At 46.6% G+C, this 25,913-nt stretch overlaps 1 protein-coding gene across 1 annotated transcript in view; it reads right to left on the bottom strand.

Moving 5' to 3' along the window:
- The window catches only part of FAM178B (family with sequence similarity 178 member B), a 291,246-nt gene that overhangs the window by 224,044 nt on the left and 41,289 nt on the right, over nucleotides 1-25,913 (bottom strand). The window contains exon 6 of the mRNA XM_058194648.1: nucleotides 1,771-1,852. Within this exon, the coding sequence (XP_058050631.1) occupies nucleotides 1,771-1,852 (82 nt within the window). The remainder of the gene's footprint in view (nucleotides 1-1,770; nucleotides 1,853-25,913) is intronic.

Consider the following 25,913-nt stretch of genomic DNA (forward strand, 5'->3'; position numbering starts at 1 on the left):
AGGTCGCGAAAGGCGGGAAATCACATGACTGGCTGGGAACACTGCAAGCGTCGTAAATACGAGACCGTTGCCATACATCTGAATTTTGATCACGTGACCCTCGGGATGCTGCACCGATCATGTGTGCGAAAAGCCGTCACGGGTCACTTTTTTCAGTGATGTTGCAATTTTGGGTGGTCACGAACATGAGGACTAGAATAGAATAGAGCTGGAAGAGACCTTGGAGGTCTTCTAGTCCAGCCCCCTGCTCAAGCAGGAGAACCTTTACTATTTCAGATAAGTGATTATCCAGTCTCTTCTTAAAAGCCTCCAGGGATGCCTGGAGGGATCACGATATATGTGAGTATATGCATAATTATGTCTGTATGTATTTGTTCATGTTTTATGTAGTGTACATTGGAGGTGGTGATCCTCTGAGAGCTGAATGCAATGAAATTTCATTTTAATGCATGCCAATTAGTGTACTTTAAAAGTGACAATAAAGATTTCTATTCTATTCTATTCTCTATTCTATTCTATTGTATTCTAGTCTATATTCTATTCTATATTCTATTCTATTTTCCATTCCATATTTTCTATTCTATTCTATTCTATTCTGTTCTGTTCTATTCTATTCTATCCTCTATTCTATTCTATTGTATTCTATTCTATTCTATATTCTATTCTATCCTCTATTCTATTCTATTGTATTCTATTCTATTCTATATTCTATTCTATCCTATTCTATTTTCCATTCCATATTTTATATTCTATTCTGTTCTATTCTATTCTATTCTTCTTAAAAACCTCCAGTGATGGAGTGCCCATTCTGGTGGCAAGCTGTTCCACTGGTTAATTGTCCTCACTGTTAGGAAGTTTCTCCTTAATTCCAGGTTGCTTCTCTCCTTGATTAGTTTCCACTCGTTGCTCCTTGTTCTGCCCTCTGGTGCTTTGGAGAATAATTTGACACACAGCCCCCTCTTCTTTGTGGCAGCCCCTCAAAGATTGGAATATCACTATCAAGTCACCCCTAATTCTTCTTTTCTTTAATCTAGCCAGACCCAAATCCTGCAGCCGTTCTTCATATGGTTTAGTTTCCAGGCCTTTGATTCTCTTAGTCGCTCTTCTCTGAACTATCTGTAGTCAATAAAAGCTTACCTTTTCATACCTGGCCATTTCAGTTCCTAACACACCTGTCCTCTTGCAGACAGGTTACGCCCTAGTCTCCCCTCTTAAATATGGTGGTGGATATACCACAAGGGCCACCCTCCCGGAAAGCCAAAGGCAGCAACTTTTGCAAGTGTTAACCTAGATCTGGGACGAGGATGAATTGAGGTGAAGCCCTTTATCCTGCCACCAGTCCAATCTGCTACCCACAGCTCCCTACCCTAAAGCAGGGGTGAAATCCAAACATTTTCCCTACCGGTTCTGTGGGCGTGGCTTGGTGGGTGTGGCAGGGGAAGGATATTGCAAAATCCCCATTCCCTCTGCACTCCTGGAGGCCATACGCGACCCTTCCGAACTCTGTTTCCGCTGGCAGAGGGTTGCAGGAGGCTGTCCCAGCCGAAAACCGAGATCGGGAGCCCGTTTCCGCTGGCAGAACGCTTGGGCCACCACAGGCGCCCCGACACGAGTGATGTTAAGCTGGCCAAACACAACCCTGATGCGACCCTCGATGAAATCGAGTTTGACACCCTCTGATCTATGCTATTTCTGCAGACGCCGTTATTTTTTTTCCCCTTCTTCTCCACTTAATTCTTCCACCCGGCCCCTTTGTCACTCCCAACTGACCGGAAGAGATGTTCTGGTAAGTGCTGATGTTCCAAAGGGCCTGGAAGGCATCTCTCGAGGCATCTGGGTTCAAAGACATCAACTGGGGGAAGGAAAAACAGAAAACGCAGAGCATCAGTGAACAAGAAAAAGAAAGACATGGGGAGAGCAGCCCCCCCTCATTCCCACACAACGGTTGCGGCAGTGAAGAGTCTGTTCTGCAGTCAGGGGACCTACGGGGGCTAAATGTCACCCTGGCTGTGAATGCACCAGGCCACAGGGGGGGAGGAAGGCCGGGCACCATCGGTCCCAGCTCCGCAAGTGGCAAGAAAACAGAAACGGACACTGTCTATCTTAGAAAGCAGAGGCAGCATTGGCCTGTCCTTGGAGGCATTTCGATGGTCTCAATTTGCCCCCTTTCCACTTCTGTTTTTTCACGTGAACTAGAGCAGGGGTCCCCAACCTTTTGGATCTCAGGGACCACTAAATTCATAATTTTAAATCCCGCGGACCACTAATATGATCAGCCTTAATGACCGGCTGGGTGAGCGTGGCTAGGTGGCCATGTGACTAGGTGGAGTGTGGCCAACTCAATGTCATTCATGTCGAGGGGCGCCTCGCCGGTTTCTACTCGCTCCCAGCCACTCCTTGCCTTCCCACCCAGGCTCCTTAGGGCCCCAACATGAAGCAGTTGTTGGAGCTAAGCAGCCACCACAAGAAAAGAGTTTCCAAAGCCTTCCATCCTTTATAAGGTAGGTAAAATGAGGACCCAGATTGTTGGGGGCAATAAGTTGACTTTGTATATAAATATACAAATAGGATGAAGACTATTGCTTGACACAATGTAAGCCGCCCTGAGTCTTCGGAGAAGGGCGGAATATAAATGCAAATAAAATAAAAAAAAAACAGCTGGATCAGTTCAAATTGGATCTGACCCAGAAGGCGGCTCAGCCGAAGCACCTCACTGAGGACTAGCAGCATAGGCTTTCCAAGCAGAGGGAAGACCTGTGGGAGTGCAAGGCCAGGTACCAGCACCTGGAGGCTCAGCGGGCTGAGATGGTCAGCCAGTTCCAGGCCATGATGCAGTCCCACTGGAACAAGGTCCTCTGGATCTTCATCACCAGCAGCACTTCCCTCCAGCCTTTGCCCAAAGCCCCACACCAGGAGGCCGAAGCAGACCCCAAGTCAGAATTTCTGCCTCTTTCCGACCCACACAAAAAGACCCCGAAAGGGGAGACTCTCTGTAGCAAACATTCATTACACATATCCCGCCCAGGGGCTGAAGTTTGAGGACTCCTGATTTAGTGCAATATAAAAAATGCAAATAATTTTTCTGCGGACCACCAAAATTTTCTCGCATCACACCATAACCGCCAGGAGCACTCTTGTTTACAGAGGCGGTTCTGCAAACAGCGGAGTCTTTGCTCATCCAGATAATAAGCATCCTGGCTGAGGAGAAGAGAGAGCACCAGGTCACGGATGGCTGAGCTATATAATTGCCAACTTGGAGTATTATCTGACCGTTTACAGCATCAAGCGGTGACCTGCAAGGTGTGGTAAGTTCTCTCCTGGGAGGCAAGTTGCTCACTCGCCTCTCCTTGCTTTGCAGGTTCTGCTCCCACCGGGGATCCGTTCGCGGCCGTTGAGATACACATCTCACCCAGCCGTGAGATTCCCGAGAGACAACCCACACACGGAGCGGTGAAAGATCTGAAAAACAGTCATGACCGATGATGTGCCATCGAGTCGACATTGACTTTTCCAGCAGCCGCACGGATAGATTTTTCTCCATGATCCTGAACAGTTACGAGCTTCCAAAAGTAGCGATGGGAGAGTTGTATTTCTAACACTTCCTCCATGCTCAAAGCCGGCATGGCGGAGCAAATGTTTTAACGCAGCCTTGTCTACCTGGATGTGTCTATTTTACTTGGGGAAGTTCTTGAAACCACGATTTTCACAAGGGCAGAAACTGGCTGTGGATATCCCAATAAGCAAACGTGAGGTGGGGGGAGATGAGCAGAGACCTTGTACATCAAATGTGGGGATGGGGGTGGGCAGGAGGATGGGGAATGCAAAATCCCACCTGCTCCAATTCCTAAGCTCTTCTCCCTGGTCTTTGCTCAGATAATTTGAGGGTCCCATCCCTGAGGGAGGTACACCTGGTGGGACCCAGAAGAAGGGCCTTCTTCGTGGTGTCTCCCTCTCTCTGGGAACATCATTCGCCCGGAGATTAGAATGGTCCCATTTTAACACTCTTCCGGAAGGCGTTGAAAACCTGGTTCTGCCAGTGGGCCTGGGGAACGCAGAGTGGGATGGAGCCCATTCAATGGCTCATGTGAGTTGCTGTCGCCAGGATAGGGAGCGGGGTGGTGATACTGTTAAGGGTAATCTGGGTTCACAACCAAGGTTGTGGACTGTTGAGCAGAGTACCCTACGCATGAAAACGACTGGTTGTATACAATAACAGTCACTTGCAGACAAACTGGGGTTTGATATTCCTTTACTCTTAGGGAAAAGGAAAAGACATAGTCCAAAAACAATTCCAGTTCATACGCATATAAAACCAGTCAGTCAGGGATGTTACAAATATCAAGTCTTCTTACCAACGTAGATTTGCACAATAAACAAGGTCTTCTTTCAGTTCGGCAAAACACAGTTCAATTCACAACAGTCAGTATCTTGAGGAATCACTAACTAGCCATGATCAAGCAACAATCATAAAGCTCAAATATACAGTTGCAGCATGTCATCAGGTTACAATGCTGTAGCGTCCCTGTAGATTCCCCACAAGCCATAATTTAGTAGTCCTTTTATACATTGGCTACAGAGCTCAACCGATCAGGATGCTTGCATGATGCAGCACAGCCTTAAAGCAATATCATGCCTTTCTACAAACATACATAGTTAGTTTATATGTTGCCTGGCCAACTAGTTAGGCAAATAACAATTTCCTGACAGATACTATTATATTAATTTATTATATAACTCTTCTTTTATTCGTTTTATTGTTTTTAAATGAGCCGCCTAAGCTAGGTTCACCTGTTGAACTTAGTTATGGCTTCTTTTAACCATAGCTGTTGGTTCATGGATAAAAGTAAAGGTTCTCCTCGCACATATGTGCTAGTCGTTCCTGGCTCTAGGGAATGACTCATCTCTGTTTCAAAGCCAAAGAGCTTTGTTCAAAGACGTCTCCGTGGTCGTGTGGCCGGCATGACTCAATGCCAAAGGCGCAAGGAACGCTGTTACCTTCAGACCAAAGATGGTCCCTATTTTTCCACTTGCATTTTTTTTTTTAAACGTGCTTTCGAACCGCTAGGTTGCCAGAAGCTGGGACAAGGGACGGGAGCTCACTCTGTTACGCGGCACTAGGGATTCAAACTGCTGAACTGCCGACCTTTCTGATTGACAAGCTCAGCGTCTTAGCCACTGAGCCACCACGTCCCTTCCTGTCTTAGAGGAGGCATTTGTCGCCCCACAATCCTCCATCTCCAGTAGGGAGCCTTCCAAAGCTTCTGGTCCCTGCTTAAGGCTAAATATTGGTCCAGCTGCTCCGGAAGAGATTCTCGTTCTTTGATCTCTTTCGGAGCTGAGCTCGAAACCTCCTTTCCAGTCGCCAGTGTCAAAAACAACATTTATGCTGGGGCTGTCTGCTCTAACGGGTCCTTCTCAGACCTCCCCCTCCCCGTCCTGTGGCTTGAACTCAGAGAGTGGTGTTGATATGCTCTGGCTAGGTAGCACTTAGCTACATCTGAGCAGGCCTCCTGCATGGCTGCCAGCACAACCTAGCCCTATAATTTACTACCAGGTCGTCTCTTTTAGCGCAAATGAAACAATTAGTAGGCTCTGTTTTCACACTTGCCAGAGGGGAAGATACAGCTCGAGCCTGGCTGGGGAAGGGCGGTGCATCCGTTTTGTCCAAATTATTAGCAGGGGGAGGGCAGAGAAGACCTTCCAAATCCACCACCTTAAACCAAGGTGGCCTGGGGCAAAGAGGCAGCACGAAGCCCATTAGGTTGGCCACAATGCGCGTTCCTTGGTGAAGCCGACATCGTGAAGTTGTACGGGAGGGGGAAGAGAAATGGACGGCTGCCAACTACATTCAATCATAGCATTGCGGTGTGTCGTATGTTCAGGGACAGAAAGGCAAAGCGAACGGAAGGAAGGAAAACAAAGTGTTGGGTTATAAAAGGCAAGCCTGAAAATGAAGGAAGGGAGCTAAATTTGAAAATACTGCAAAACGTCCCTCCAGTCTCCAATGCAATGCAACTTTCAGGAATGCGGGGTTTAGGGAGTTGTCTGGGTGGTACAAGAAGGCTTGCAATAGTTGTTGTACAATATTAGAAATATTGTAATTTGTAATAATATCAGCTCTGTAACGTTTGTGTCTAGTTACCAATAGTTGGGATAAACACAGAGAACTCTTTAGCCTTCTTATGATTGATGAGTACATGCTGTAAATTGGTGATTTTACTCTTGTGTATGTTGGCCGAATACAAACTGAACAAGGGAGAGATTCAACCTGGAAATAAGAAGAAATTTTTCTGACCATGAGAACCATCAACCCATGGAGCAGAAGTGGCCTTTGGAAGTTGTGGAAGTTTCATCCCTGGAGGCTTTCAAGAAGAGACTGGACTGCCATCGGTCAGAAATGGTGTAGGGTCTCCTGCTTGGGTAGGGGGTTGGACTAGATGACCTACCAGGTCCCTTCCAACTCTGTGAATCTGTAATTGAATCTGTTCCCCATTCCTTCGGGTCTTCCAACAGCGCATCCGTTTCTTCTGTTTCCTTCCACCCTTCCTACCATAGTGTGCTTCTTTGTAGAACTGAATCTCTACAAAATACGATAAGTTGACCCTGACCATTTGTAACACGAGTGGGAACTCTGAATTGATTCGTTTGATAAATCAGTCCCTTGATTGTCCATGGGACCAAGTGGACATGATTGTGCCCACTTCAACCTGGCCTTCCTGGCCCAGTTGACCCACCGCAGGCCTTCATCCCTGGCTTTCCACGGGCACTTAACCATGCCCCCCCTATCCGCAAGGCCTTCATCCATGGCTGGCTCTGCCCCAATGCTATACTGCTGCCAGTACTACCCTGCTGTTTCTCCCGTGTTGTCTAGTCGTGGTGGATGCGCCACGGCACAAATCTCCACAGCCGATTCCCCCTGCTGAAGAATTAGCCCCGCTTCTGGCGCACCCACCGGTGGGAGGTACAGGGCACATTGGTGGCCAAAGTGTCCGTGGACGGCCAGATAGGGATGAATGCCCGCGGTGAGTCAGCTGGGCACTGAACCAATTTGTTCTGACCCAGTCTTAGCGGAACCAAGAAATGGAACCCCTTGTCCCGAAAAAACCCCACTTTATTTAGCTACTGGGAATTCATAGCATTCCCACACAGGAAAGTCCAGGTAATAATCCTTCCAAGGGTTAACTGAAGTACAGACCTTATCAGTCCTGGGATAATTGCCAGGCTGGGAGCTTCCAGCCACGAAGCTGTAAATCAAACAGAAGCCTTTAGCTTCTATTTATTTCCCAGCCAGGGAGGGGCCATTCAACATTCAGGTGTGCCTTTCTTTCCAAGTCGGTTCTTGGAACTCAATTGTTCTCCTCTCCTGAGAGCTCTGCACATGTGCGCATCTGTAACAGGCCCCAGCTGTTCTTCTTCCCCACTTATCTCCCAAGTCCGAAGGCAGCTGGGAAATGTCGGAGGTCCTTGGCGCTCTCTCTGCTTCTGATGCAGAGCATCCATCAGAGTCTTCCCCAGACTCTGGGACGGGCCCAAGTTCATCCCCCACCTCCTCATCGTCCACGTCTGCTACAAGCTCCGCCGGCTGCCGGCGGGCCACAACACAATTGTCCCATTCTGGTCCATGTTATTCTCAGGAGTCTTCACCACCACCACCATAGTCGTTCAAAGGCATCTATCTCGGTTCTCCAAAGCCCAACTTTCACCTCCATTAAATATCCTAGGGAAAAATCATCGCGGCCACAATTCTGATCTTTGTAGAGAAAGAGAGAGAGAGAGTGAGTGAGGGAGTGAGGCTGGCGGTGACATCTGATCTTCTTCGAGGCTTTCAGTCTTACTCTCCAATGAAGAGTAGTCATTATACTCCGCAGCACATTTTTCTTTTGACTGCTGCTCCTGATATTTGATCCTAAAAGGCAGATGCTTTCCACGCTCTGGTACTGTCATTGTCAATTCTAAGAAGGGTTGCTGTACCTGCTGACATCAATCAGGCCTTCCTTATATTTGATGGTTAGCTCCATTTTTTTTTCCCACGGTGCTCTTTCGACGTTTATTACCAGATCTTGCAAACAATTTGCATTTTTCAGTTCGTAGAATAATGTCACCAGCGTAGAACAGCTTATTGATGTTTCTTTCTCCAGCGTTACAAAGTCCCTCACTTTCTTCCAACCCAGCGTCGTTCCTTATTTCATATACCTTGAATAAATTCAGGGAGCGTGTTTAAGCTTTGTCCCCACTCCTTTGCTGGCCCAAAATCAGTTTCAGGACGTTCTGTCCAAGCTATGGCTTTCTGACCTGTGTGCAGACAATCCTTGACTTATGATCATTCACTTAGCAAACTCTCAAAGTTACTGGTAAAAGGGACTTATAACTGGTGTTTGTACTTATGACCATTACCGCATCTCCAATCACGTGATCAAAATGTAGGCGCTGTTAGCTTCCTTAAATATCAAATTATAAGATCTATCCTATTGTGACTTTATGGCACTGTATTATGGTCAATCAAAAGGTCAGCGGTTCAAATCCCTAGTGCCACGTAATAGAGTGAGCTCCCATGACTTGTCCCAGCTTCTGCCAACCTAGCAGTTCGAAAGCACATAAAAAATGCAAGTAGGAAAAATAGGGACCACCTTTGGTGGGAAGGTAACAGTGTTCTGTGCGATTGAGTCATGCCGGCCACATGACCATGGAGATGTCTTCGGACAGCGCTGGCTCTTCAACATTGAAACGGAGATGAGCACCACCCCCTAGAGTCGGGAACGACTAGAACATATATGCGAGGGGAGCCTTTACCTTACCTTATTACGGTGATTTTATCATGGTTTTATCTTAATTTATTATCTCCTATATCGTCTGCATATCTTATAGATGGATGGATGGATAGATAGATAGAGATAGGTAGATATGAGAGAAAGGGGGGAGAGAGAGAGACTACGTTTACCCGAAAATAAGACCGGGTCTTATATTAATTTTTGTTCCAAAAGATGCACTAGGGCTTATTTTCTGGTTAGATCTTATTTTTGAGGAAATACGGTACTAAATGCCTCCATCTGGCTGACCATCTTAACTGGGGCTTATTTTGGGGATAGGGCTTATATTACGAGCATCCTGAAAAACCGTGCTAGGGCTTATTTTAAAGTTGGGTCTTATTTTCAGGGAAACAGGGTAGCTAGATATAACTATATAGCTATATATATATATGCCAACACTTTCTTTAAACTAAATTTGTGTATCAGTGATTGCATGACCTCTGTAGATACCATACACTAGATAAATAAATGAATTAATTAATAAGCATTCTTCTAGATTATTTTATGTCAGATACAAGAGGTTGGACTGCCTTTCTTGGTAAGCCTATAACTCCACTCTCTCTCTCTCTCTGTTTCGGGTCTGTCTCTAAAGAAGTGAAGTTCCTTCTCACTCACAGATGTGAAAGGGTCTTATTGTTCTGTCTTGAAACGGCCATGTTGTGGGTCATGTGCAGCCATTTCAATAACAAAGGGAATATTTCCCAGGACCAGCTGCGAAGCAAACCAGATTAGTTAGTCCAGGGCATAGAGCCAAGTCACGGGATGAAGAAATGCTCACCACCCCCAATTGTCATTCATCATCATTTCTTTGACTCCGTCCATCTTTCTTTCCCAGGGCCTTCTCCTTCTTCTAGTTTTTCTTGAGTCTTGGTGATTTTTCTTTTCCTAGTCTATCATCTGCCTGCGCCACAGGGACAAAATATATGAGCTCTTGCTTGCTGATCATCCGCTCGCAGGGACCCATCAACCTTCCGCTTGTTCTGGTGGGGCCTTCAGTCTTGCAACCACCGAATCACCCAACTGCGACAGTTCAGTTCATCCATCTCCCAAGTGTACAGCAAAAGAAGTATCCTGTCGTCAGACCTATTCAGCTAAGGTGCCAATTTCCAGAATAAAGAATATTTGTCGCTCAGGGTTGAACGGAAGAATCCTAGGTGTTCTCTGAGTTTGGTTGGGTTTGTTTGTTTTGGGGGGTTTTTTGGGCAGATGTTTCATTACCCAATTATGTAATATTATCAATGCTAGAAGGGACTGGGGCTTGCAGGGAAGAAGAGGAGGAGGAGGGGGGAAGGGGGGAGGGGGAGGAGTCACCATCCTTGGTGCTTAGCTTGATCATTTTCTTATAGAGGTTTCATTACCCAACTAGGCAACATCATGAGTGCGAGAAGGGACTGGGCTTTGCAGGGAAGAGGAGGAGGAGGAGGAGGAGAAGGAGAAGAGAGAAAAGGAGGAAGAGGAGGATGACTGTGGGGTCTTTGGTGCTCTCTGAGTTTGGTTGTTTTCTTGCAGACATTTAATTACCCAACTATGTAACATCATCAGTGCTAGAAGGGACTGGGATTTGCAGGGAGGAGGAGGAGGAGGAGGAGGAGGAGGAGGAGGAGGAGGAGGAGGAGGAGGAGGAGGAGGAGGAGGAGGAGGAGGAGGAATCTTTAGTGCTTTCTGAGCTTGGTCGTTTTCTTGGAGATGTTTCATTACCCAACTAGGTAACATCATCAGTGCTAGAAGGGAGTGAGGTTTGCTCTCAGTATGTATTCTAGTGGCTTGCCTATCAGTGTTGGCTGGAGTGATCTTGAAGGTTCTTTGGTTGGCCTTTTACTGTTAGCTTGTTTGACAGTTCCTTGATTGGGGTATTGTTTACTTCTTCATTAGCAACAGCATTTAGACTTATATACCGCTTCACAGTGCTTTCCAGTCTTCTCTAAGCGGTTTACAGAGTCAGCCTCTTGCCCCCAACAATCTGGGTCCTCATTTTACCCACCTTGGAAGGATGGAAGGCTGAGTCAACCTTGAGCCGGTCAAGATCGAACTCCTGGCAGTGGGAAGGAAGGAAGGAAGGAAGGAAGGAAGGAAGGAAGGAAGGAAGGAAGGAAGGAAGGAAGGAAGGAAGGAAAATAGCAATAGCACTTAGACTTATATACCGCTTCACAGTGCTTTACAGCCCTCTCGAAGTGGTTTACAGAGTCAGCCTCTTGCCCCCAACAATCTGGGTCCTCATTTTACCCACCTCGGAAGGATGGAAGGCTGAGTCAACCTTAAGCTGGTCAGGATCGAACTCCTGGTCTTGGAATATGCTCATCTGGCTAGCCGAATGATAGCGGGTCGAGAAGTGTTTGGGTCTCTTTGTTCCATTTTTGGCTTGTCCATTGTCTCTTTTGAGCAGTGTGTAGGTGTTATTTATGTCTCTGTGTCTATTGAGGGTGAATTTGTCCCAGAGAAAGGCTCCTAGAGATCCTTCAACCATTTTGTTGGCAGCGTTTAGTAGTCTTCACAATGCCTTTTGTCGGCGTGTGTGGAAAAAGTCCAAGACACTCTGGGCATGCTCAGCAATATTCTCGTCTTTTTTAAAGAAAACGGGGGGAATGGATATAAATTCAAGGATTGAAGGTTGGGATAAATCTGCTCAAACGTTACGATAGGAAGAAAGGCAAGCAAAGGAGGGAAGCCGCCTGGAATTAAGGAGAAACTTCCTAACCAGTGAGGACAATTAACCAGTGGAACAGCTTGCCACCAGAAATCGTGGGCGCTCCATCACTGGAGGCTTTTAAGAAGAGACTGAACAGCCACTTGTCTGAAATGGTATAGGGTCTCCTGCTTGAGCAGGGGTCTGGACTAGAACAGGGGTCTCCAACCTTGTCAACTTTAAGACTTGTGGACTTCAACTCCCAGAGTTCCTCAGCCAGCTTTGCTGGCTGAGGTACTCTGGGAGTTGAAGTCCACAAGTCTTAAAGTTGACAAGGTTGGAGACCCCTGGACTAGAAGACCTTCAAGGTCCCTTCCAGCTCTGTGATTATTATTATTGTTATTCTGTATTTCCTGGACAGAGAGAGCTAGAATCCTCATTGGCATTCATGTCGTCTCAGGCCTTCAAATGGAGCTTGAAATACTTTAGAGCTTTGGGAAATGATAAACAACCACCACCATCTACGCAGCAGCTGTCAGGCGGGTTCTTTTGGGGGTTTTTAAAATGTGAAAAATCAAGCATTCTGCAGTTAGTCCTCGACTTACAACGGCAATTGGCACCAGAATTCCCATTGCTAAGCAATGCGGCCTTCTTTTAATTTTGATTATATATTCAACCCTCAAAACGACGCTATAGAGCACTGCACACCAGAACAACTAGACACAAGAACAGTTTTTTCCCGAAGGCCATCACTCTGCTAAACAAATAATTCCATCAACGCTGTCAAACTATTTACTGAATCTGCACTACTATCAATCGTTTCATAGCTCCCATCACCAATCTCTTTCCACTTATGACTGTATGACTATAACTTGTTGCTGGCAATCCTTATGATTTATATTGATATATTGATCATCAGTTGTGTTGTAAATGTTGTACCTTGATGAAGGTATCTTTTCTTTTATGTACACTGAGAGCCTATGCACCAAAGACAAATTCCTTGTGTGTCCAATCACACTTGGCCAATAAAAATTCTATTCTATTCTATTACGTAAACCAACTTTGTATTTCTTCCTCTTACTTCCAACCGTCTTAATCTTTAAGTAAGTGTTGCGGCGAAGGTTGTAGAGAGTATGGTGGCATATCAGTTTCCCTTGCACCTGGAGGAAACTGTCTATCTGGACCCGTTCCAGTCCGGCTTCCGGCCCGGTTACAGCACGGAGACGGCTTTGGTCGCATTGGTGGATGATCTCTGGAGGGCCAGGGATAGGGGTTGTTCCTCTGCCCTGGTCCTATTAGACCTCTCAGCGGCTTTCGATACCATCGACCATGGTATCCTGCTGCGCCGGTTGGAGGGATTGGGAGTGGGAGGCACCGTTTATCGGTGGTTCTCCTCCTATCTCTCCGACCGGTCGCAGACGGTGTTGACGGGGGCAGAGGTCGGCCCGGCGCCTCACTTGTGGGTGCCGCGGGGTCGATTCTCTCGCCTTCTGTTCAACATCTATATGAAGCCGCTGGGTGAGATCATCAGTGGCTTCGTGTGAGGTACCAGCTGTCGCTGATGACACCCAGCTGTACTTTTCACACGGGCCACCCCAATGAAGCTATCAAGTGCTGTCCCGGTGTTTGGAAGCCGACGGGTCTGGATGGGGAGAAACAGGCTCAAGCTCAATCCTCCAAGACGGAGTGGCTGTGGATGCCGGCATCCCGGTACAGTCAGCTGAGTCCGCGGCTGACTGTCGGGAGCGAGTCATTGGCCCCGATGGAAGGTGCGCAATTTGGGCGTTCTCCTGGATGAACGGCTGTCTTTTGAAGATCACTTGACGGCCGTCTCCAGGAGAGCTTTCCACCAGGTTCGCCTGGTGGGCCAGTTGCGCCCCTTTCTAGACCGGGGTGCCTTGTGGACAGTCACCACGCCTTGTGACGTCTCGTCTGGACTACTGCAATGCTCTCTACATGGGGCTCCCCTTGAGGGGCATCCGGAGGCTGCAGTTAGTCCAGAATGCAGCTGCGCGGGTGATAGAGGGAGCCCCTCGTGGCTCCCGAGTGACACCTATCCTGCGCAGGCTGCACTGGCTACCTGTGGCCTTCCGGGTGCGCTTCAAGGTGTTGGTGAACGTCTTTAAAGCGCTCCATGGCATAGGGCCGGGTTACTTACGGGACCGCCTGCTGCTATCAAATACCTCTCACCGACCCGTGCGCTCTCACAGAGAGGGACTCCTCAGGGTCTTTTAATAGTATTTTAATTGTATTTATAGTTTACTATGTATTTTTACCTGGCTGTGAACCGCCCTGAGTCCTTCGGGAGAAGGGCGGTATACAAATTTAAATAAATAAATAAATAAATAAATAAATAACCTTGATGAAGGTATCTTTTCTTTTATGTACACTGAGAGCATATGCACCAAGACAAATTCCTTGTGTGTCCAATCACATTTGGCCAATACAAAATTCTGTTCTATTCTATTTAATACAATTGTCATCAGATTAGATTTCTCTTCAATTTTTCTTTCTCCCATTGCACAAATTTCCTCCATTTAATAAGCTGCTTTTGGAGATCCAGTATAAGGACACTTTTTTTTTCAGGTAATTCTCCTGGTTTATCATTTGTATTTCCCTTTTCATTTTTTAAAACTGTATATCCAGTTTTATCTTTTTCCAAAGCATTCTCTTGACCCGTCATTCTGTATTTTTTCATCTTTTCAGATAAAATGTATTCAAAATCTGTCATACCTCCATTTTTTTTCCTTTTAACAATTCTGCAATCCATTGCTTAGGGGTGGAGTCGGAACAACTGCATGGAGCTGAGTATTTACTACCCGGATACCCTTCCTGACGCCTAGGCGGAGTTCACAGCAGATATTTTGTCTTCAAGCACACAGAGAGAAATATCTGCCACTACCTAGGCTTGAACTCTCAACCTTCCAAGTGGGAGGAGAGTATCTTCACCACTAGGCCACCACGCCACTCCTGTCATACCTCCATTAAACATAGTCTTTCCATAAAAGCAGACACCATCACTGATTGAGTTGATATTATAGATACTAATTTCTGGCTCCATTCTTCAAATATCTCCTTTAATATTTCCAAAGTTATAATGTTTTGTGACATAAAATCCTGGTATTAGCTGATATCAAGAAAGGGCTTGTATCTTCTTTCTTCTTCACATCTGCTTCAAATCTTTAGTTCCCTCTAGTGTCCAGTTCCCTAAAGTCATCATCAGATCTTTTGTCATAACTTGCAAAAGCCAGAACAACCAAATTACCTCTGTTTCTCATGATAATTTTTTACTAAAGGAAAAGGTTCCCCTCGCACATATGTGCTAGTCATTCATGACTCTAGGGGGCAATACTCATCTCCGTTTCAAAGCCGAAGAGCCAGCGCTGTCCGAAGACGTCTCCATGATCATGTGGCTGGCATGACTAAACACCAAAGGCGCACGGAACGCTGTTACCTTCCCACCAAAGGTGGTCCCTATTTTTCTACTTGCATTTTTTACCTGCTTTCAAACTGCTAGATTGGCAGAAGCTGGGACAAGTAACGGAAGCTCACCCCATTACGTGGCACTAGGGATTCGAACTGCTGAACTGCCAAACCTTTCAGTCTTAGCCACTGAGCCACCACATCCTTTGTTTACTATTTTTTACTAGTTAATTCCAAAATATTAATTCCTCCCAGAAAAGAGGAGAAATCAAGAAGTTACGAACTTCACATTTTACTCAACAGAGTCTTCTTTCCTTCTCTTGCCTACAGACAATGATGGTTCACTAGAGCATACAAAACTTTGCTAGACCAATTCTTGAATACAGCTCATCCGTCTGGAACCTGCATATCGGACATAAATACAATCGAGAGAGTCCAGAGATATTTTACATGAAGAGTCCTCTGCTTGCAATAAAATACCTTATGCCATCAGATTCCAAATTTTGGGCTTAGACAACTTAGAACTACACCGACTTCGGTCTGACCTAAGCATAGTACATTAAATTATCTACCACCAAAGTCCTTCCTACCTGTCAATGACTACTTCAGCTTCAACCACAACAATACACGAGCAAATAATAGATACAAACTCAAGGTAAACCGCTCCAAACTCGATTGCAGAAAATATGACTTCAGAAACAAATTGGTCAACACCTGGAATGCACTACCTGACTCTGTAGTCTCTTCCCCAAACCCCCAAAACTTTAAGCTTAAACTGTCTACTGTTGACCTCACCCCATTCCTAAGAGGTCTGTAAGGGGCGTGCATAAGTGCACCAGTGTGCCTACCGTCCCTGTCCTAATGTTCCTTTTTACTTACTCTTTTCATGTATCCAAATTATGTTACTTATATATGATTGACAAATAAATAAATAAATAAAAAGGCTCCCCTCTTCTCTGTCCCGCAAAGTCACACTGTTCCCCCCACCCCGCAAATAATTAGAACACCTCTCCAAAAACCTTAAAAAAGGAGACCGTCCGCAGACTATTCTACCAATTGCATACCTGTAGTATTTCTGGTAGAGGATTAGTGTGTAGCACCCACCCCTCCCCTAAGAAAATCGAGACATTTTAGGAAATATTAAAAGGGCAGAATATTTTCCCCTAAAATATGGTGGCTCAGGCTGCTAAGACAGTCTGTTATTAACACAGCTGCTTGCAATTACTGCAGGTTCAAGTCCCATCAGGCCCAAGGTTGATTCAACCTTCCATCCTTTATAAGGTAGGTAAAATGAGGACCCAGATTGTTGGGGGCAATAAGCTGACTTTGTATATAATATACAAATGGATGAAGACTATTGCTTGACATAGTGTAAGCCGCCCTGAGTCTTCGGAGAAGGGCGGGATATAAATGCAAATAAAAAATTAAAAAAAGGGAGGCGGAAACTCAGCCCCCCACACCTTTGTCAACGGGCCAGTCTATTCTACATAACAAAGATCTACCTCCTTCAGGCTGAGCCATAGTAGGAATTGCCCAAAGCCCTTTCATTACATCATCACCCAGCAAGGCTCAACCAAGCTTGGGACTCAAAAAGACAACCTACAAAGTTACCCCTGCATGGTCCCATGGGAGTCTGACAACCAATCAGAAGACAAGCTCAAATTCAAAAGCCCAGAGAGAGTATAAAACTCAGGCGCTCTCAGCATCTTTTCCCTTTTTTCCTCATCTTCGCCCAAGATCTTCAAGGCACGTGATCCTGTCCGCCATTAAAAACCATCTTTCCAAGCAGCTGCCATGTTTCCAGTGTCTTTCTCCCCACTTGGAACTGAACCCAGAAGGACAAAAGGGAACTATGGGGGCCTTGATCTGGAGTGGAAACACTGCAGGAGGTCAGGACCCTGTCTCCCCCACTTCTCAAAAAAAAAACAACCAAAAAAACCCCAACCAAAAACAACTTTTGTACAGAATTGCTTTTTAAAATGATCATTTCTGGAATGACCCGATGTCAGACTGCTGCTCCAGGGAAAGTCCACCGAGGGCTTCCTTTCCCCTGGAAAAGCTTCTCTGAATACAGAACGCGAAGAACAGTGGGACGAGAATGCTGAATGTCCTTTTTCCTGACGTAAAAGCTTCTTTTCTAGCGTTTTACACAATTCCCACTGGAGTTGCAGGGAAAAGACAATTCAACCACATCCCCCTCTTACAAGTCCTCGTTTCTACGAGGGGGATGAGGTTGCACTTTGCAAGGCCCCTTCCTGTTCTCCCCAGCAGATGCAAGGGCCATCTCTGCCACTCGTAGTCCAAGAGACAACTGGCCTTATAATTATAATAACAGAGTTGGAAGGGACCTTGGAGGTCTTCTAGTCCAACCCCCTGCCCAGGCAGGAAACCCTACACCCCACTTCAGACAAATGGTTATCCAACATCTTCTTAAAAACTTCCAGTGTTCCATTGACAACTTCTGGAGGCAAGTTGTTCCACTGATTAATTGTTGTAACTGTCAGGAAATTTCTCCTTAGTTCTGGGTTGCTTCTCTCCCTGATTAGTTTCCACCCATTGCTTCTTGTTCTACCCTCAGGTGCTTTGGAGAATAGCCCGACTCCCTCTTCTTTGGGGCAGCCCCTGAGAGATTGGAAGACTGCTATCATGTCACCCCTAATCCTTCTTTTCATTAAACTAGACATACCCAGTTCCTGCAGCCCTTTTTCATTTGTTTTAGCCTCCAGTCCCCTAATCATCTTGGTTGCTCTTCTCTGCACTCTTTCTAGAATCTCAGCATCTTTTTTATAGGATGTTATGTTGTTGTTGTTAGTTGCGAAGTCATGTCTGACCCATCGTGACCCCATGGACAACGTTCCTCCAGGCCTTCCTGTCCTCTACCATCCTCTGGAGTCCATTGAAGCTCACGCCGACTGCTTCAGTGACTCCATCCAGCCACCTCGTTCTCTGCTGTCCCCTCCTTCTTTTGCCCTCCATCTTTCCCAGCTTTAGGCTCTTCTCCAGGGAATCCTTCCTTCTCATTAGGTGGCCAAAGTATTGGAGTTTCCTCTTCAGGATCTGGCCTTCTAAAGAGCAGTCAGGGTTGATCTCCTCTAGGACTGACTGGTAAAGAAGGCAATTAGATTCCTTGTTGTTTCCTTTGAACATCAGCCGACTATAACTGAAGAAGGTTCTTGGGTGAGAAGTAAAATGTTTTTAAAAACAGTGGCCTTTCGGGCACCAGGGACCGGTTCCGCGGAGAGTGGTTTTTCCACGGATTGGAGGGGGACGTGGTTTCACATGCTGCCTGCAACCCACAGATGGGGCTTTGCTTGTTTGGGCAGACCGGTTTCTAACATGCTGCAGATGGATGTTGGTCCATGGATCAGGGTTTGGGAAACCCTGTTTTAAAAGAAAATACCAAGAAAGTCCAGTTCTCTTTTGGAAAAAAAATATCACCTTTTGACTGACAATCTTCATAGAGATGAGGTAAGGGAGAAGTGTGATAAAGGGAGGGGGGGACACTCCAGAGAAGGCAAAGTTATCCAAAAGTTATCGAGTTCCTGGGAAAGAGGAGAGAGTGAGAAAGAAACTCAAAACAACCCCACCTTGATTGGGTAAGGTATACGTTGAAGTGGAGAGTAGCTCTGATGGGCTGTCAAGATTGTGCTACAATCTATATATATAAAAGCAAAAAAACATTCAGGCGTCATCGCGAAATCCCCAGAACCGTAAAGCCTACAAACTTGACATTTGCCACGTATGTTCCTCTTGGCTTCTAGGTGCTCGCTAAGAAAGGATTTTTCGAAATGACCATCAGATCATTAGTATTTCATATACAGGATTATATTCACACCCTCTGGTGCTAAGGAGTTAAGACGTTCCACTCCCCCTCCCCACCTGAAAGGAACTCTGTTCCAATTGCCAGTTGCCTTATATTAACACGCCCTGATGCTACGGAGTTACACATTCTACATTAAGTTTCAGGCTTTAAGCGTCAATTTGTCACGCCCGATCACATAGTTTTGTAGTGACGCACAGGTATCCAGCTAGTACCCAAGAATTTCTCAACACTGGCAACTCAGAGATGCGGACTTCACCTCCCAGAATTCCCCAGCCAGCCGGTCAATTCTGGGAGAAGTGAAGCCCACGCCTCTTAAAAGTTGCCAAGGTTGAAAAAACGCTGCCCTAATTAAAGTACCTGCAGGATTTCCTAACAACTCCTGTTTCCTGACCTTGCCTACCTCCAAGGCCTGACGAGGTTAAGCCCCACAGCTGGGTGGGACAATCCTATGGGATCATAGTGTTTGCTTGGATATTGACTTGCATTCGTATATTTGGCTCTGTGGGGGGGGGACACTTATTTTTGCTGGCTGTTTTGAATTCTGAACCTGTGGTTCAGAAAAGAAGAAGACAGACCCAAATGCTACCCTCATCACTTTTTGCTCCTATTATTTATTTTCCTATCTCAGGGAGGAAGGGCAGGGGCCTGTAAGCGTGGACACATTTTAAGGAGGTGGAATGCAGAATTCTGACCTCACCCTTTCCTCTGCCCTACGTCCTCACGCACAGCCCCCTTAATAATTTCCTTTCCAGCAAAGCTGGTTTTATTGTTCACCCAAAGAGCTCAGGTGTGATAAGTGTTTCCACTGCAAAAAAAAACAAACAAAGAAGGATTTCCAGCCTGGGATCCTCCTGCTGTGCAATAGAGCTTTCCTCGATCAGGCCACGATCACGTGAAGTGTTAATACCACTTTATAATGCCTTGGTAAGGCCACACTTGGAATATTGCATCCAGTTTTGGTCGCCACGATGTAAAAAAGATGTTGAGATTCTAGAAACAGTGCAGAGAAGAGCAACCAAGATGATTAGGGGACTGTAGGCTAAAACATATGAAGAACGGTTGCAGGAATTGGATATGTCTAGTTTGATGAAAAGAAGGACTAGGGGAGACATGATAGCAGTCTTCCAGTATCTCAGGGGCTGCCACAAAATGTTCTCCAAAGCACCTGAGGAATAAAGGAATAATGGATGGAAACTGAACAAGAAGAGATTCAACCACACTATAAAAAAGATGGTGAGATCCTAGAAAAAGTGCAGAGAAAAGCAACCAGGATGATGAGGGGACTGGAGGCTAAAATATAAGAACTGTTGCAGGAACTGGGCATGGCTAGTCTAGTGAAGAGAAGGACCAAGAGAGACAGGATAGCAGTTTTCCAATATTTGAGGGGCTGCCACAGGGAGGAAGAAGGGGGTCAAGCTATTCTCCAAGGAACCCGAAGGCCAGACAAGGAACAATAGATGGAAATTGATCAAGGAGAAATTCAACCTAGAAATAAGGGAAAATTTTCTGACAGTGAGAACAATAAACCGATGGAACAGTTTGCCTTCGGAAGCTGTGGGACTTGAGCCTTTCAAGAAAAGATTGGACTGCCATTTGTCAGAAATAGTGTAGGGTCTCCTGCTTGAGTCGGGGGGGGGGGGGCTTGGACTAGATGAACTACAAGTCCCTTCCAACTCTGTTAAATCTGTTATCTGTTATCTCTTTAACCTAGAAATAAGGAGGACTTTCCTGACAGTGAGAACAATCAACCCATGGAACAGAAGTTGCCTTCAGAAGTTGTGGGAGCTTCATCACTGGAAGCTTTCAAGAAGAGACTGAACTGCCATCTGTCAGGAATGGTGTAGGGTCTCCTACTTGGGTGGGGGATTGGACTAGATGACCTCCTAGGTCCCTTCCAACTCTGTTATTCTGTTAATAGCAAAAGGCTCAAATGCTCAGTATCCCTTATTGCATGTCCTGATTGGAGAATTCTGAACTGCAACGGTTTTTCTGGGAAATTTGCCTATGCAAATGAGGAGGTTTCAAATTAACATATTCATCTCAAGCACTGACTGCCCAAATATTTAGGCATATTTATTTGATGTGATTAAAAATAAAATCTAGCCTATTGTATGCAGTTTGGATTCAAAACAATTAAAAAGCTTTGATGTGTGGAGGGAAAAAAACGTCCTATTTTAGATTTATTTTTTTAATCCCTCCTTTATGATTTTGATAAATAACTCGAGGCGGCAAACATCCCTAATGCTGCCCCTCAACAATAACCCTGCGAGGCTAGTTGGCTTGAGAGAGTGATGGGCCCAAGGTCGCCCAGCTGTTGCTTCCATGCCTAAGGCGACTAGAACTCACGATCTCCTGGTTTCCAGCCTGACATCTTCGCCGCTCGACCAAAGTTGCTACTTTATGGGAATACCGGATAGGATTCACTAATACTTCGTGGGAATTTTAGACATTGAGGAGAGAGGGGATGTGTGTGGGCGAGTGCAAAAACAGCTGCAACTATTTCCAGCTTCACAATGTTTTAATTGAGAAGCAAGCATTTGACAACTTCCAAAACTGCCAAACTTGCTTCACGTTTGAAAACTTTTCACGGGAAAATTTGCTGAGCTATATTTCTGGTTATCAGTGCCTGCAGCCAAAAGAGTTTCCGACTTCTGATTCCATTCCTCATCTGAGAACCCCCTTCCTTCCTTCCTTCCTTCCTTCCTTCCTCCCTTCCTTCCTTCCTTCCTTCCTTCCTTCCTTCCTGCCCCCCCCTTTCTCCTTCTTTGCTTTCTCCCCTTTCTCCTTCCTTACCACTTTCTTCTTTCCTCCTTTCCCCTTCTCCATCCTTCCTTTCCTCCCTCCCCCTTTTCTTCCCTTCTTCCTCCTTTCTTCTTTCCCTCTCTCCCTTTCTCCTTCTTCCTTTGCCTCCCTCCCTTTTCCTTTCCTTCCTCCCTCCCTCTTTTCTCCTTCTTTCCTTTTCCTTTCTCCTTCCCTCCCCTTTCTTTCCTTCCTTCCTCTCTCCCTCCTGCTTTTCTCCTTTGCTTTCTCCTTCCTTCCTTTCCTCCCCCTTTCTTCTTTCCTCCTTTCTTGTTCTCCTTCCTTCCTCCCTTTTCTTCTTCTTCCCTTTCTTCCTTTTCTCTTTTCCTCCCGTTTCCTTCCTTCCTTCTGCTTCTTTGCTTTCTCCCCTTTCTTTCCCTTCCTCTTTCTTTCCCTTCCTCTTTCTTCTTTCCTCCTTTCCCTTTCTCCTTCCTTCCTTTCCTCCCTCCCCTTTTCCCTCCCTCCCTCCTTCCCTTTTCTCCTTTCCTTTCTTTCCTTTCTCCTTTCCTCCCCTTTCTTGTTTCCTTCCTTCCGTTCCTCCTTCCTCCCGTCCTCCCTCCCACTCTTCTCCTTCTTTGCTTTCTCCCCCTTTCTCCTTCCTTTCCTCTCCCTTTCTTCTTTTTCCCTTTCTCCTTCCTTCCTTTCCTCCCTCTCCCTTTTCCTTCCTTCCTTCCTTCCCTTCAACATCCTTTTGCGATTTGCATGATGCCATCCTGCAAACCATGCAAATGGCTCAAAAAACGACAGCATTTGTACCACCACCGTAATCTACCTTTCAGTTCAATGGGCTTTGGAGGTTGGTGGACACACCTTACGTACAACCAGCCTGTTACAACATGAGATTTCCCTCTATCTTATTCTCTGGGGCCACATCAGCCTTCCTCTTCCAAATCAGCAGGTAGAACTTGCACAGCAAGGAGCCCTCCCCATGTTTAGACTGGCTTTCTGGCGTCAGACATACTGGTGGGTGGGATCAGCTTCCTGATTCTTCCCATTATGGCTCCACCGCCACCCTCCAGCCTTTTTTCCCTGGATCTGCTGGAGAAGCCAACTCCTCTGGCATCTTTTTAAGTTCAGGCAAGATTTAATAGTCTTAATGCATGGAACAGCCAGGATTTCTACTTCGCTTCCTGGAGTTGTGGAGGTGAAACAAGATCCCCCATCAGCTCTATAAATCACACCCACACTCAGAAACTTAAAAAGCTCCTTTGCCCAAATGCATTATATTCCGTACAATAGCAACAAGCCGAGTAGAAAGCGAGAGCGGCGGAGGAGGCCAAGAGCAAAATCAATGGCTAAGGAAAAGTGCATCCCCCACCCCCACAAGCTCAGAAGGCATTGGGGCGGGGGATGTTTATCTGAAAACAGCCCCTGCTTCACAATTACCCTTTGCACAGAAGCACTTCCAGGTTTTTCAAGGGACAACCTCGGCTGTTCCCCCTCTTCAGTTCGCACACAAAGGAAATCTTCCCGGACACCAAAAGAGCCTGGCTAGGTGGCTCAGGGGCTAAGACGCTGAGCCTGTCGATCAGAAAGGTCGGCCGTTCCGGCGGTTCGAATCCCTGGTATAGGTCTCCTGCCTGAGCAGGGGGTTGGACTAGATGACCTCCAAGGTCCCTTCCCACTCGGTTACTGTTAAAATGGTCACACAAAAGAGTTGCTGCGGCCGAGTCTGTTAACAAAGAGGGCAACTCTCGCAAGACGGCTTCTGCAGCGTTGCTGGGAGCTTTGGAGGAGAGCATCAGCTTCTCTTAAAATCATGGCATCCTAGGAAATAGATGGGGAAGAAATGGAGGTAGTGACAGATTTTTATTTTCCTGGGCTCCAAGACCACCGCAGATGGGGACTGCAGCCAAGAAATCGAAAGACGCTTTTTTCTGGGGAGGAGAGCCATGGCAAATCTAGACAGCGTACTAAAAAGCAGAGACATCACCCTGCCAACAAAAGTGCGTATAGTCCAGGCTCTGGTTTTCCCGGTTGCAATGGATGGCTGTGAAAGTTGGACCATAAGGAAGGCTGAGCACCAAAGAACGGAGGCCTTTGAACTATTAGTGCTGGAGAAGACTCCTGCGAGTCCCTTGGACTGCAAGGCCATCCAACCGGTCAGCCCTAGAGGAGATCAACCCTGACTGCTCTTTAGAAGGCCGGATCCTGAAGAGGAAACTGAAATACTTTGGCCACCTAAGGAGCAGGAAAGACTCCCTGGAGAAGAGCCGAATGCTGGGAAAGACTGAGGGCAAAAGAAGAAGGGGACAGCAGAGAACGAGGTGGCTGGATGGAGTCACTGAAGCAGTCGGCGTGAGCTTCAATGGACTCTAGAGGATGGTAGAGGACAGGAAGGCCTGGTGGAACATTGTCCATGGGGTCACGATGGGTCGGACACGACTTCACAACTAACAGCAACAATCACCTTCTCTATCCTGAGCTGATCACACAAGCTGGTGTGAACTCACCACTTTCGGTGCGAACGCAGCTCAGATCCAGCTTCTTAATAAAGGCATCTATTGCATAAAGGCCCACACACTGTTCACCTCCCAAGGTGGAAAGTCCCGATTGGCAACTTCTTTCTAAAATGAGACCAGGTTTCCCGGAGGAAGAGTTGCGAGATTAGTTCACATTTCCATAAGACACAAAGATCTATGTGTGCATCCATCAAGACTCAAAGAATTTGGGGTTCCTAAAGCATCTGATTTAAGGGAGGCGGTGGCTCAGTGGCTAAGACGCTGAGCTTGTCAATGGAAAGGTCGGCAGTTCAGCGGTTCGAATCCCTAGCGCCGCGTAACGGGGTGAGCTCCCGTGACTTGTCCCAGCTTCTGCCAACCTAGCAGTTCGAAAGCAGGTAAAAAAAAAATGCAAGTAGAAAAATAGGGACCAGCTTTGGTGGGAAGGGGACAGCGTTCTGTCCGCCTTTGGCGTTGAGTCATGCCGGCCACATGACCACGGAGACGTCTTCGGACAGCGCTGGCTCTTCGGCTTTGAAACGGAGATGAGCACCGCCCCCTAGAATCGGGAACGACTAGCATGTATGTGCGAGGGGAACCTTTAGCTTTACATTTTAAAGCATCTGACCCAATTAGGATGTAGCCCTCTCAATTCACAAACCCTCTCAATTCACACATACAGACAGGGGGAAACCAGGCTTAATAGCAGTAGCTGTGAGAGGGATCTTGGAGTCTTAGAGGACAACCAGCTAAAGATGAGCCAGCTGTGTGCGGCGGCAGCCAAAAAAGCCAATGCAATCCTAAATTGCATTAACGGAGGGATGCAATCAAGATCAAGGGAGGTACTAATACCACTCTATAAAACCTTAGTAAAGCCACATCTAGAGTACTGCATCCAGTTTTGGTCACCATATTATAAAAAAAGATGTTGAGACTCTAGAAAGAGTGCCGAGAAGGGCAACCAGGATGATGAGGGGACTGGAGGCTAAAATGTACGAGGAATGGTTGCAGGAACTGGGCCTGGCTAGTCTAGTGAAGAGAAGGACCAGGGGAGGCAGGATAGCATCTTCCAATATTTGAGCGGCTGCCACAGAGAGGAGGAAGGGGGTCAAGCTATTTTCCAAGGCACCTGAAGTCCAGACAAGGAACAATGGATGGAAACCGATCAAGGAGAGATTCAACCTAGAAATAAGGAGAAATTTTCTGACAGGGAAAACAGTTAGTCAGTGGAACTGCTTGCCTCCAGAAGTTGTGGGAGCTCCAACACTGGAGGTTTTCAAGAAGAGATTGAACAGCCATTTGTCTGAAATGGTATAGGGCCGTGCTGGTGAACCTTTGACGTGCCCGCGTGCCGGCCTGCGTGCCGGAAGTGGCATGTGAAACCATCCTGCGAGGTATGCGTGGCCCTGCTGGCCTTCGCGTGCGCAGGAGTGCCGATACCCAGAAGAGCGGCGGTCCATCACACACGCACAACCCGGATATCAACATGGAAGCATGCCCGGCGAACAGCTGGCCATCGCGCATGCGTGCAACATCAACAGGGAAGGCCGGGTGCCGGCCTGCGCATGTGTGACAGAACGCCGCTCTTCCGGGTTCCGCCACTCCTGCGCGCACGACAGCCAGCTGACCGCCGTGCGTGCAATCACAGGAACACGAGATAGGAGCCAGTAAGGTTCGCCAACACTGGTATAGGATCTCCTGCTTGAGCAGGACTAGAAGACCACTAAAGTCCCTTCCAAGTCTGTTATTTGGTTTCCCTGTTACTCTTTTACTTGACTAGCATATTAATCTCAGCCGATGATCTTTCCTCACACCTGATGAAGGCGACTGTAAGCCTTCAAAGCTTAGAAGATCATAAAAACACTGTTTTGAGCAGGAGAAAATGCTGCCAAGAAATAACAAAGGGGAATCCAAGTATTCTGGGAGAAGAAAGGTGCCCGGGGGACCTGATTAAACTCACAAACTGAAAATAGGCAAGTCCTATTCAGTGATCACAA

The sequence above is a fragment of the Ahaetulla prasina genome, chromosome 9 (assembly GCF_028640845.1).
Source record: "Ahaetulla prasina isolate Xishuangbanna chromosome 9, ASM2864084v1, whole genome shotgun sequence".
NCBI classification, from domain to species: domain Eukaryota; kingdom Metazoa; phylum Chordata; class Lepidosauria; order Squamata; family Colubridae; genus Ahaetulla; species Ahaetulla prasina.